Consider the following 12,021-nt stretch of genomic DNA (forward strand, 5'->3'; position numbering starts at 1 on the left):
ACGAACAATCAAGTTTCTGGTATTGAGACTGGCTCTAATGCAATAAGGGGTACGTCGGCTTCCAAGAGATCAATTGTGTTAGGGGATTCTGTAGTCCAAGGTACAGAGGTACAGACAGACGTTTCTGTGGCCAGCAGGGAAAAAGGAGAATGGTGTGTTGTTTCCCTGGTGCCAGGATCAAGGATGTCTCAGAGAGGGTGCAGAATGTTCTCACGGGGGAGAGGGGCCAGCAGGAGGTCATTGTCCACATTGGAACCAACGACATCGAAAGGGAAAACGTTGAGATTCTGAAGGGAGATTACAGTGAGTTAGGCAGAAATTTAAAAAGGAGGTCCTCGAGAGTAGTAATATCTAGATTACTCCTGGTGGTACGAGCTAGTGAGGGCAGGAATAGGAGGATAGAGCAGATGAATGCATGGCTGAGGAGCTGGTGTATGGGAGAAGGATTCACATTTTTGGATCATTGGAATCTCTTTTGGGGTAGAAGTGACCTGTACAAGAAGGACGGATTGCACCTAAATTGGAAGGGGACTAATATACTGGCAGGGATATTTGCTAGAGCTGCTCAGGAGGATTTAAACTAGTAAGGTGGGGGGATGGGACCCAGGGAGATAGTGAGGAAAGAGATCAATCTGAAACTGGTACAGTTGAGAACAGAAGTGAGTCAAACAGTCAGGGCAGGCAGGGACAAGGTAGGACTAATAAATTAAACTGCATTTATTTCAATGCAAGGGGCCTAACAGGGAAGGCAGATGAACTCAGGGCATTGTTAGGAACATGGGACTGGGATATCATAGCAATTACAGAAACATGGCTCAGGGATGGGCAGGACTGGCAGCTTAATGTTCCAGGACAGAAAGGGAGGCAAGGTGGGCCGGGGGGGGCAGAAGATCTCGGCTATCTATAAGCAAAATATGGTGGTTATGGTAGGGGATTTTAACTTTCCAAACATAGACTGGGATTGCTATCGTGTTAAGGGTTTAGATGGAGAGGAATTTAAGTGTGTACAAGACAATTTTCTGATTCAGTATGTGGATGTACCTACTAGAGAAGGTGCAAAACTTGACTTACTCTTGGGAAATAAGGCAGGGCAAGTGACTGAGATGTCAGTGGGGGAGCACTTTGGGGCCAGCAACCATAATTCTATTAGACTTAAATAATGGTGGAAAAGGATAGACCACATCTAAAAGTTGAAGTTCTATATCGGAGAATGACCAATTTTGACGGTATTAGGCAAGAACTTTCGAAAGCTGATTGGGCACAGATGTTCACAGGTAAAGGGAGGGCTGGAAAATGGGAAGCCTTCAGAAATGAGATAACGAGAATCCAGAGAAAGTATATCCCTGTTAGGGTGAAAGGAAAGGCTGGTAGGTATAGGGAATGCTGGATGACTAAAGATATTGAGGGTTTGGTTAAGAAAAAGAAGGAAGCACATGCCAGGTATAGACAGGATAGATCGAGTGAATCCTTAGAAGAGTATAAAGGCAGTATACTTAAGAGGGAAATCAGGAAGGCAAAAAGGGGACATGAAATAGCTTTGGCAAATAGAATTAAGAAGAATCCAGAGAGTTTTTACAAATACATTAAGGACATAAGGGTAACTAGGGAGAGAATAGGGCCCCTCAAAGATCAGCAAGGTGGCCTTTGTGTGGAGCCGCAGAAAATGAGGGAGATACTAAATGAGTATTTTGTATCAGTATTTACTGTGGCAAAGGGTATGGAAGATTTAGACTGTAGGGAAATAGATGGTGACATTTTGCAAAATGTCCAGATGACAGAGGAAGAAGTGCTGGATGTCTTGAAACACACAAAAGTGGATAAATCCCCAGGATCTGATCAGGTGTACCCTAGAACTCTGTGGGAAGCAAGAGAAGTGATTGCTGGGCCTCTTGCAGAGATATTTGTATCATCGATAGCCATAGGTGAGGTGCCAGAAGACTGGAGGTTGGCTAACGTGGTGCCACTGTTTAAGAAGGGTAGTAAGGACAAGCCAGGGAACTATAGAGTCTGACGTCGGTGGTGAACAAGTTGTTGGAGGGAATCCTGAGGGACAGGATGTACATGAATTTGGAAAGGCAAGGACTGATTCGGGATAGTCAACATGGCTTTGTGCGTGGGAAATCATTTCTCACAAACTTGATTGAGTTTTTTGAAGAAGTAACAAAGAAGATTGATGAGGGCAGAGCAGTAGATGTGATCTATATGGACTTCAGTAAGGCGTTTGACAAGGTTCCCCATGGGAGACTGATTAGCAAGGTTAGATCTCATGACATACAGGGAGAACTAGCCATTTGGACACAGAACTGGCTCAAAGGTAGAAGACAGAGGGTGGTGGTGGAGGGTTGTTTTTCAGACTGGAGGCCTGTGACCAGTGGAGTGCCACAAGGATCGATGCTTGGTCCTATACTTTTACTTTTTGTCATTTACATAAATGATTTGGATGCGAGCATAAGAGGTACAGTTAGTAAGTTTGCAGATGACACCAAAATTGGAGATGTAGTGGACAGCGAAGAGGGTTACCTCAGATTACAATCAGATCTTGATCAGATTGGCCAATGGGCTAAGAAGTGGCAGATGGAGTTTAATTCAGGTAAATGCGATGTGCTGCATTTTGGGAAAGCAAATCTTAGCAGGACTTATACACTTAATGGTAAGGTCCTAGGGAGTGTTGCTGAACAAAGAGACCTTGGAGTGGAAGTTCATAGCTCCTTGAAAGTGGAGTCGCAGTTAGATAGGATAGTGAAGAAGGTATTTGGTATGCTTTCCTCTATTGGTCAGAGTGTTGAGTACAGGAGTTGGGAGGTCATGTTGCGGCTGTACAGGACATTGGTTAGGCCACTGTTGGAATATTGCATGCAATTCTGGTCTCCTTCCTATTGGAAAGATGTTGAGAAATTTGAAAGGGTTCAGAAAAGATTTACAAGAATGTTGCCAGGGTTGGAGGATTTGAGCTATAGGGAGAGGCTGAACAGGTTGGGGCTGTTTTCCCTGGAGTGTCAGAGGCTGAGGGGTGACCTTATAGAGGTTTACAAAATTATAAGGGGCATGGATAGGGTAAACAGGCAAAGTCTTTTTTCTGGGGTCGAGGAGTCCAGAACTAGAGGGCATAGGTCTAAGGTGAGCGGGGAAACATATAAAAGAGACCTAAGGGGCAACGTTTTCAGAGGGTGGTACGCTTATGGAATGAGCTGTCAGAGGATGTGGTGGAGGCTGGTACAATTGCAACATTTAAGAGGCATTTGGAAGGATATTTGAATAGGAAGGGTTTGAAGGGATTTGGCCAGGTGCTGGCAGGTGGGACTAGATTGGGTTGGAATATCTGGTTGGCATGGATGGGTTGGACCGAAGGGTCTGTTTCCATGCTGTACATCTCTATGACTCTGAGTTGCCTATTGCAATTTTCAATAATTTACAAATCTCAATATTTAGGGGATGTTTTAAAGAGCAGTCAGTTTATTGCCACTTGTTTCTTTAACTTTAGCATCATCTGCCAAAATGGGCCTTATTGAAGTTACCAGAGGTCTTCTTCCAGGTGCTGGTGAGTTACATTATTCACTATATAAAATGAGACTTATAATGAAGTGGACAGTATTTGAAAATTGGGAGTATTTTGTATCATCTTGAGTAATAAAAATGGCGATGATATGCACTCCATTGGTTGCATTTTGTCAAAGCAGACCTCTGTTGCCTGCAACCAATGAGGTAATGGTTTCACATTTTATTTCTGAGTGTGGACCAACCTTGGTTGATTCTGAACTGTATGTGCCATATTAAGTCAAATAATTAGTGCTTTGGGCTTCACCATTTGGGTGCAAAGTGTAACCTCCGGTGCCCACCTCCCTTCCCCATCACCACTGATGCCCAAACTTGGGACAACCACACTTCGAGATTCATGACTATAATTCTCACCTACAAGTAATCAGAAATCCTTACGGCAATGGAGCACAAATACTGCTAAACCCTACCACCATCCAATTAACAGTAAAATGCTGTTAGGATTCTAAAGCAATATTCTGCCATTTGAACAGTTTGGTGAAGGTGAGATAATGTTTCTGTAGAGTCTAATCAAAGTCTCCAAATTTTTTCTGCTGAAGAATTATACCATCAAATGCAGAACACCATTGCAATGACAGGAGTTGGTCTTTGTGGCTGCAGATCAACACAAAGTGGTGCAGAGAGATTGATGTATTATTTAGTGATTAGCCTTTATGGCAAATCATTTTCAATCATCTATTTTAATTTGACAGCATTTGGGAGATGAATGGAATTGGTGACGTCGGTATGTCTTTTATATAGATGATTCAATTTTAGAGTAAAAGTCCGATTCTGACCTATAGCCAACAATCTTTAAGTAGCCTAATTAAAGAAACAACTGTCTGATAGATACCTCCACAATCAGCCACCCTGGAATCCATGTAGGAGCAAATTATTGCAGATGCTGAAATCTGTAATGCAATCTGATCAAAATGTGATTACCTAATCGGAATAATCAACATTATAGCAATAATCTGAACTCAAAACATTGGCTTGCTTTCCGTCCATGGATGCTGCCTGAGCTGTTGTGATCGCCAGCATTTTTTGCTTTCATGTGGAAACCTTTGCTCCAATAAGGTGTTGATTACTTTCGCAAGTTAAAGCTGGTCAGTGTGAAAAGGAACTTTGCCTGAGTGAGAAAAAAACCAAGTGTGTACAATCTAGGAATTTGATTCAAAGTGGAAATTTGGGACAGGAGAAGGACAGAGGTTAAGTAAGGACTGCTGCAAAATGTAAAGTGTGCAGGATGGGGGACAAATGGCTTATTTTCTTCTTTCTCAGTAAGTTGTTTGTTTGGTAAAAACTGCTATTAGAGGCTGGTTGAATTTCTCTAAATTAGTAAAACATTTTATTTCTAAAGAAGTAGCCATACTTGGAAAGGTAGGTTGAGCTTCATTGGGATTTAGAAGAATGAGGACAACCTTATTGAAAAAAGATTGTTGGGAAGCTTAACAGCATGCATGCAGAGACATTGTTTCTCATTGTGTGTGTCTTGGGTCAGAGGCCATAAATTCAGTGTAACAGGTTACCTTGTTAAGACCGCTGAGGAGGAATTTCTTCTCCCAAAAGGTAGTGCATTTGTGAATTCATTCCACAGAGGGCTGTCAGAGTTGGGTTGTTAAATATATTCATGGCTGACATACCCTTACTGATTAAGAATCAGTCTATCACATTTTGGGGGAAAAGGCAAAAGGTGGAGTTGAATAGTATCAAATAGCATAATCTCATTGAATAACAGAACGGACTTGAATGGCCTGCTTCTGTTCCTGCATCTTATGGCCTTATGGAATAAGGGAAAGCTAGGGCCTATATAAGTAATTCAAAGCAGAATAAAGTCAATGCTAGGGAAGTAAAGATATAGCAGGGGATTTTGGTTGAATGAAATGTATGGCCTCTGGTGTGTAAGATGTCATAGACTCTACTGAAAGTCATTGACCCTGTGCAGAAAGTGCCACCAGATGCAGAAACGACTGCAGTCACTGCACATCCGCGAGGCTGAGTATCAAGTGGGTAGCACGTTCAGAGAGGAGGCACTCTGCAGTTTAGGAGTCTGGTGGCAAAATGGAATGGGTGACCACCAGGCAGATACAGCAGGAATCCTGTGAGATCCTACTCACAAATTATTTTTCCATTTTACAAGGGACAGAGGGGAGCAAGTGTACTAGAATATGTTCAGAAGAATTTCCAGCAGTGTACATCCAGTCCAATAAGAAGCATCATTGCACCTGGTTTTTGGAAATACGGTTGGTTAAGTGGCTCAAGTGACAATAGGGAAAACGTACGAGACAATGATAATTGTATCATAAGGTTTAGTGTGACTGTAGAAAATAACTGGTAAGAAAAATCAATTGGCTGAGAGCTGATTTCAAGGGGCAAGAACGGAGTTAGGTTGGCTAGACTGAAACAAGGAGATAGTGCAGGTGTTGGACTTCATTGACTCAAAGTGTGGTGCTAGAAAAAGCACAGTGGGTCAGGCGGCATCCAAGGAGCAGGAGAGTCGACATTTCAGGCAGGAGCCGGGTAGGGTACTGAACCGAAGATGCTGTCTGCCTGTGCTTTTTCTGGCGCCACACTTTAATCAACTCCAGACTGAAACAAGATTGGCAGTAAAATCTGTAAATTAGCAATGGGCTACCTTCAAAGAGGAAGTGGTTTGAATACTGTTAAAGTATGTTTCCACAAAAGAGAAAGGTATGAGAAACAAATTCAGAGGTGTCTGAATGACAAAAGAGATAGAAATGAAGATGAAAAAGTGCACTTTTAGAGTCATAGAGATGATGTTAGGTTGAAAATACATGTTGTGAAGCAAGAACACGATTTTTCAACTGGGAGATAGAAGACAGAGGGTGGTGGTGGAGGGTTGTTTTTCAGACTGGAGGTCTGTGACCAGTGGAGTGCCACAAGGATCGGTGCTGAGTCCACTACGTTTTGTCATTTACATAAATGGTTTAGATGTGAGCATAAGAGGTACAGTTAGTAAGTTTGCAGATGACACCAAAATTGGAGGTGTAGTGGACAGCGAAGAGGGTTACCTCAGATTACAATAGGATCTTTACCAGATGGGCCAATGGGCTGAGAAGTGGCAGATGGAGTTTAATTCAGATAAATGAGAGTTGCTGCCTTTTGGAAAAGCAAATCTTAGCAGGACTTAGACACTTAATGGTAAGGTCCTAGGGAGTGTTGCTGAACAAAGAGACCTTGGAGTGCAGGTTCATAGCCCCTTGAAAATGGAGTCGCAGGTAGATAAGATAGTGAAGAAGGCGTTTGGTATGCTTTCTTTTCTTGGTCAGAGTATTGAGTACAGGAGTTGGGAGGTCATGTTATGGCTGTACAGGACATTGGTTAGGTCATTGTTGGAATATTGTGTGCAATTCTGGTCTCCTTCCTATCGGAAAGATGTTGTGAAACTTGAAAAGGTTCAGAAAAGATTTACAAGGATGTTGCTTGGGTTGGAGGATTTGAGCTATAGGGAGAGGCTGAACAGTCTGGGGCTGTTTTTCTTGGAGTGTCGGAGGCTGAGGGGTAACCTTGTAGAGGTTTACAAAATCATGAGGGGCATGGATAGGATAAATAGACAAAGTCTCTACCCTGGGGTTGGGGAGTCCAGAACTCGAGGGCATAGGTTTAGGGTGAGAGATAAAAGAGACCTAAGGGGCAACTTCTTCACAGAGGGTGGTACCTGTATGGAATGATCTGCCAGAGGAAGTAGTGGAGGCTAGTACAATTGCAACATTTAAGAGGCATTTGGATGGATATATGAATAGGAAGGGTTTGGAGGGATATGGGCCAGGTGCTGGCAGGTGGGACCAGATTGAATTGGGACATCTGGTCAGCATGGAAGGGTTGGACCAAAGGATCTGTTTCCATATTGTATATCTCTATGACTGTATGAATTTGTGAAAAATTATATTGGAGAAGCAAAGACGAATTGAGAGAAAAGACAGGCAGCCAGCATGAAAGGAAATCCTAAAGACTTTCTTGGCATGTAAGTAGTAAGAGTGATGCAAGGCAGGTTAGAGCCAATTGGGAGCCAGATGCCATGGCTGGGGTATTAAGTAAATACTTTACATTGGTTGTTACTAAAGAGGGAAATGCTACCCAGGTCAGGTCATAGTGACAGAGGAAGAAATTTTGGTACTCGAAGGGTTTAAATTTGATAAGGAGGAAGTGTTGGTTGATTCTTAAAGTTGACTTTGCACCCAGACCAGATGAGATGCAACCAAGAATTTTGAAAGAAGCAAGAGTGGAATTTGCAAAGGCATTAGCCATAATCACAGTTGTGCCGGAAGACCGGAGAATTGTTCTGTTGAAAAATAGTTGCAGACCAGTCAGTTTAGCTTTAACTGATGAGATAACTTCTGAAAACAATTATTTAGGATCAAATTAATACTTACATGGAAAAAGCTGTACTGATTAGGAACAGCAGCATGAATTTCTAACGGGAAATCCTGTTGAACTAACTTGCTGGAGTTTTTAATTTGGAAGACGTAACAGAAATGGTTGATTAAGGCAATGCTGTTGATGTTGTGCACATGAACTTACAGAAGGTCCTTGGTATTAACCCGCACAACAGACTTGAGAAAAATTATAACTCTTGGAATAAAAGGAAAAGTAGCAACATGGATACAAAATTGTCTGAGAGGAAAAGGTGAAGTGAGTCATGCTCCACTCCTCTTGTGTGATATTTGTTAGAAACTAGGGGGCATACTTTTAAGGTGAGAGGAGAAAGATTTTAAAAAGACATGAGGCAACATTTTAAACACAGTGATTAGTGTGTGGAATGAACTACCTCAGTTTGTGGTGGATGCAGGTACAGATACAACAGTTAAGATATTTAGATAAGGACATGATATGAACGGTTTGGATGGATATAGGCCAAATGCAAGCAGGTGGGATTAATGTAGTTTGGGAACTAGTTGAATCAGTGGGTCAGTTTTCATGTTGTAGGACTCTATAATGCTCTCTCATTTTAGCAATTTGCTTACCATGTGATTCTTTATTGCTATCAGCTTGATATTTCCTATTTTCTGGCCTTCTTTATTTTCCAACTCATGAAATTTTTAAACATATTTCTTTATTTTTCTATCTTTGTACCTAATAAAAACCAAAAGAACCACAAATGCTGTAAATCACGACAAAAATATAGAAATTGCTGCAAAAGCTCAGCAGGTCTGTCAGCATCTGATCTTTTCTCCACGGAGTTAACATTTTGGGTCAAGTGACCCTTCCTTAGAGTTCTGATGCTGCCAGACCTGCTGAGCTTTTCCAGCAATTTCTATTTTTGTCTCTGCCTTTGTACTTAAGTTACACTGTACTCCTATAGTGGAGTACAAATGACAATAAAACCTAAATCTAGGCTAATTCCAGTTCCTTTCTTCCCCTTTTCCACTTTGAGTCTGTTTTGTCCTGTTCAGACAGTTGGAGCTTGAGCTTCCTGCAGTGAATTGACTGATTCTTAGATATCTAACTACCTTACAGCTTATAGAAACTGTCAGCTGAAGCAAGTGGTCTGAAGAAAGGTCACAGACAATATTATGTTACCCTCTCCACACTTGCAGCTTTTTATGCTAAGCATTTTGTTTTACTTTGGAAGCACGATAGTGTTGATGGAATTAAGAAAGAGGGTGTATTTAAAAGTAATACCTGAATGCTACACAAAGGCATGACAGTTTGTGGTGTAGGAAATACATGCTGGACATAAAATTTATTTTGTAGTTAGTTAGAAATTAGTTGCATATTGCATGAGTAAATATTAACAAATGAAATTTTAGTATAACCAAACTATTGATCTAAGCTGTGATAGCTACTCAAGACTTTATTTCCATTTTCAAGGCGGTAGTCAACGGCTGCCTCGAGTTATAGGAATCAGCCTGGCAAAGGAACTTATTTTCACTGGTCGACAGATAGATGGCGAACAAGCAATGTCAATGGGCCTAGTGAATAGTGCCATATGTCAAAATGATATGGGGGATGCAGCTTATCAAAAAGCACTGGATCTGGCCAAAGCTATACTTCCACAGGTTTGTAAATAAAACACACATGGGAAACTTGACTAAACAATGCATGATTCAAAGACATTATTGAAGTGTATAATCAGTAACACAGGGTGGGGTGGTGTTGCTAATAAATAATTAGAATACAGCTTTTGTTTCTGTTTATAAACATTTGAACATTATGCCTTGCACACACACAGTAAATTTTTTTTTCCTGTTTAAAGGGTCCAGTAGCTCTCAGGATGGCAAAGCAGGCAATGAACAAAGGCATTGAGGTAATGTGCTAAGTGTATTATGTAATAATGTGAATTTAATCAATAAGAATAATCAATGTAATGCAACACCCCAACAGATGCCTGACACTTCACTTTGCCTGAAATGGGTAAACAACTGATGAGCAATTTAAGTAAACCCCAGTAGTTTAAAATCCATCAGGCCTCCAAAGAAAACTTCTTCATTGAATTACCACCTGCCCTCACAGTTACTGAGGATTGGCCTTTCTGTATCACTGATTTTTTTTTTCCTCAGTTTTTTAAGATTCTACACTTGAAAACATGTACAAGCCCTTTGCTGGTTCAGTGCAGTGCAATGGCATGAGAAACAGGGTCCTGAATGTGATCTTTGTTTCATTAGTTAGCTGATCTCATTTGACTTCAAGCTGAGGGCTAATTTGTAAAGAATGAATAACTTTGCAGTAGGAGCAGAAACCAGCCCAAATACAAGATTTGGCCCAGCTATAAAATCAAAGGAGGAGTTGTTTCTTCTAATCCAAAACAACGTCAATAACCTTTTGAGCTATTGAAAGACTGAAGGAAAGAAAAGATTTAAAAGCTTTTTTTTTTGGTGGAATAGTTAAACAAAGCTGTTTTTTCCCCAGTTATGAGTGTTAACTAATTCACAGGATGGTTTATTGACAGACTAACTATTGCAGATATCTGATGTGCTGTTTTTAAGAATAAGGCATGAAATTAAATGAGCAAAATAAAGCCTATTAAAGAACAAGCCCAGTTGACAGAAACCAATCAGTTGGGAAACTTTTGATTTTTGAACACCAGCCTTAAAGTCATGAAGAGTCAACAGGCATTAAAAGAAAAAAAAAATATTCAGTTACTTGATCACCACCACCTAGTATGTCACTTTGGACAATAAAAAGCATTATACAACAAGAATCACATCTGTTTTGTATAATGCTTTTTATATTCTTAAAACATTTTAACCAATACACTTATTTGGAGTTTAATGGAAACTGCCATGTTTGTGACTAAAGAGCTCAGAATCAAAAATCAGTGAGTCTGAGTGCGGTATGACCTGTATAACCTTTAGCTTGTGCTAATATGGGGCAAGTAACATTCATGTGGTGCTGGAAAACACAGCAGGTCAGGCAGCGGGCACACCAGCCTCATTCCTGAAGAAGGGCTTATGCCCGAAACGTCGATTCTCCTGCTCCTCGGATGCTGCTTGGCCTGCTGTGTTTTTCCAGCACCACATTTTTCAACTCTGGTCTCTAGCATCTGCAGTCCTCACTTTCTCCAAGTAACATTCATGCCACACATGAGTCAGAGAGACACCATCAATGGCATTATTGTTGCTATATTCCCTAATAATCAATACCTTGGACGGTTACATGATTACAATTTGAGCTGGACTATGCATAAGTATTGTAGCAAAAGTGTAAGTGGGGTGAAAAGAGGAAATTCTGTAGCACAGCTCATCTGACTTCTCAAATTCTATTCATCATCCACAAAGTGAAACTCAGGAATGCAATGAAACATCTCCACTTGCCTGGATGAATGAAGTTCCTGCACCACTTGAGAAGTCCACTTTTGACTTCCCATTCACCATCCTCAGTATTCACTATCTATAAGATGCGCCACAATAAATCACCAAGACTCCTTAGTCCTTAGGCAGCACCTATTTCCACAGCCTTTACCACCTAGAAAACCACATCATCCCCTGCAGATTCCCCTCCAAGCCACACACCATAGACTTAGAAATACATTCCTACTCCTTCACTCTCACTGGGTCAAAACCTCAAATGCATTCCTAACAGCACTGTTGGTGTAGCTAGCTATGACCTGTACAACTTAGTTATTTGCTGGCTAAAAGTTGAAATAGCTAGTTTGTTGTCTTTAATTTGTACACCATTATCTCGGTAGAGGTTCAAATTTGTTTTTGAATTAACAATGGTTTGCACAAATGGTACAGAATACCAATAATTCATACTCAAGCAGTTACTAAGGTCACAATTCAAACGTCAAATACTATTTTAGAAAATACTTGACACAAAATATTTTTTAAAAAGCCATTAGATGAGAAAGTGAAGCCATCATTTGAGGGAGTTTAGATTGGACAAATTAGAATTCAAATAGGTTGCAGTACCACACAGATGAGCTTCAAGTGCCAAATATATTTTTTTGATGAAATCATCATGCCAGTATTGAGTCAAAATCTGACAGTAAAGTCAGTGCAAGGGAGGTCATGTTGCAGCTGTACA

At 40.8% G+C, this 12,021-nt stretch overlaps 1 protein-coding gene across 2 annotated transcripts in view; it reads left to right on the plus strand.

Annotated features, from left to right (window-relative positions):
• echdc2 (enoyl CoA hydratase domain containing 2) overlaps positions 1-12,021 on the plus strand; it is a 29,482-nt gene that overhangs the window by 13,911 nt on the left and 3,550 nt on the right. For both annotated transcript variants that reach the window (XM_043699177.2, XM_087990589.1), the window contains exons 6-8: positions 3,482-3,538; positions 9,367-9,554; positions 9,752-9,802. In XM_043699177.2, the coding sequence (XP_043555112.1) occupies positions 3,482-3,538; positions 9,367-9,554; positions 9,752-9,802 (296 nt within the window). The remainder of the gene's footprint in view (positions 1-3,481; positions 3,539-9,366; positions 9,555-9,751; positions 9,803-12,021) is intronic.

Source organism: Chiloscyllium plagiosum, unplaced genomic scaffold, assembly GCF_037043375.1.
Source record: "Chiloscyllium plagiosum isolate Xiang-an unplaced genomic scaffold, Cpla_swu_hap1 HiC_scaffold_9, whole genome shotgun sequence".
NCBI lineage: Eukaryota > Metazoa > Chordata > Chondrichthyes > Orectolobiformes > Hemiscylliidae > Chiloscyllium > Chiloscyllium plagiosum.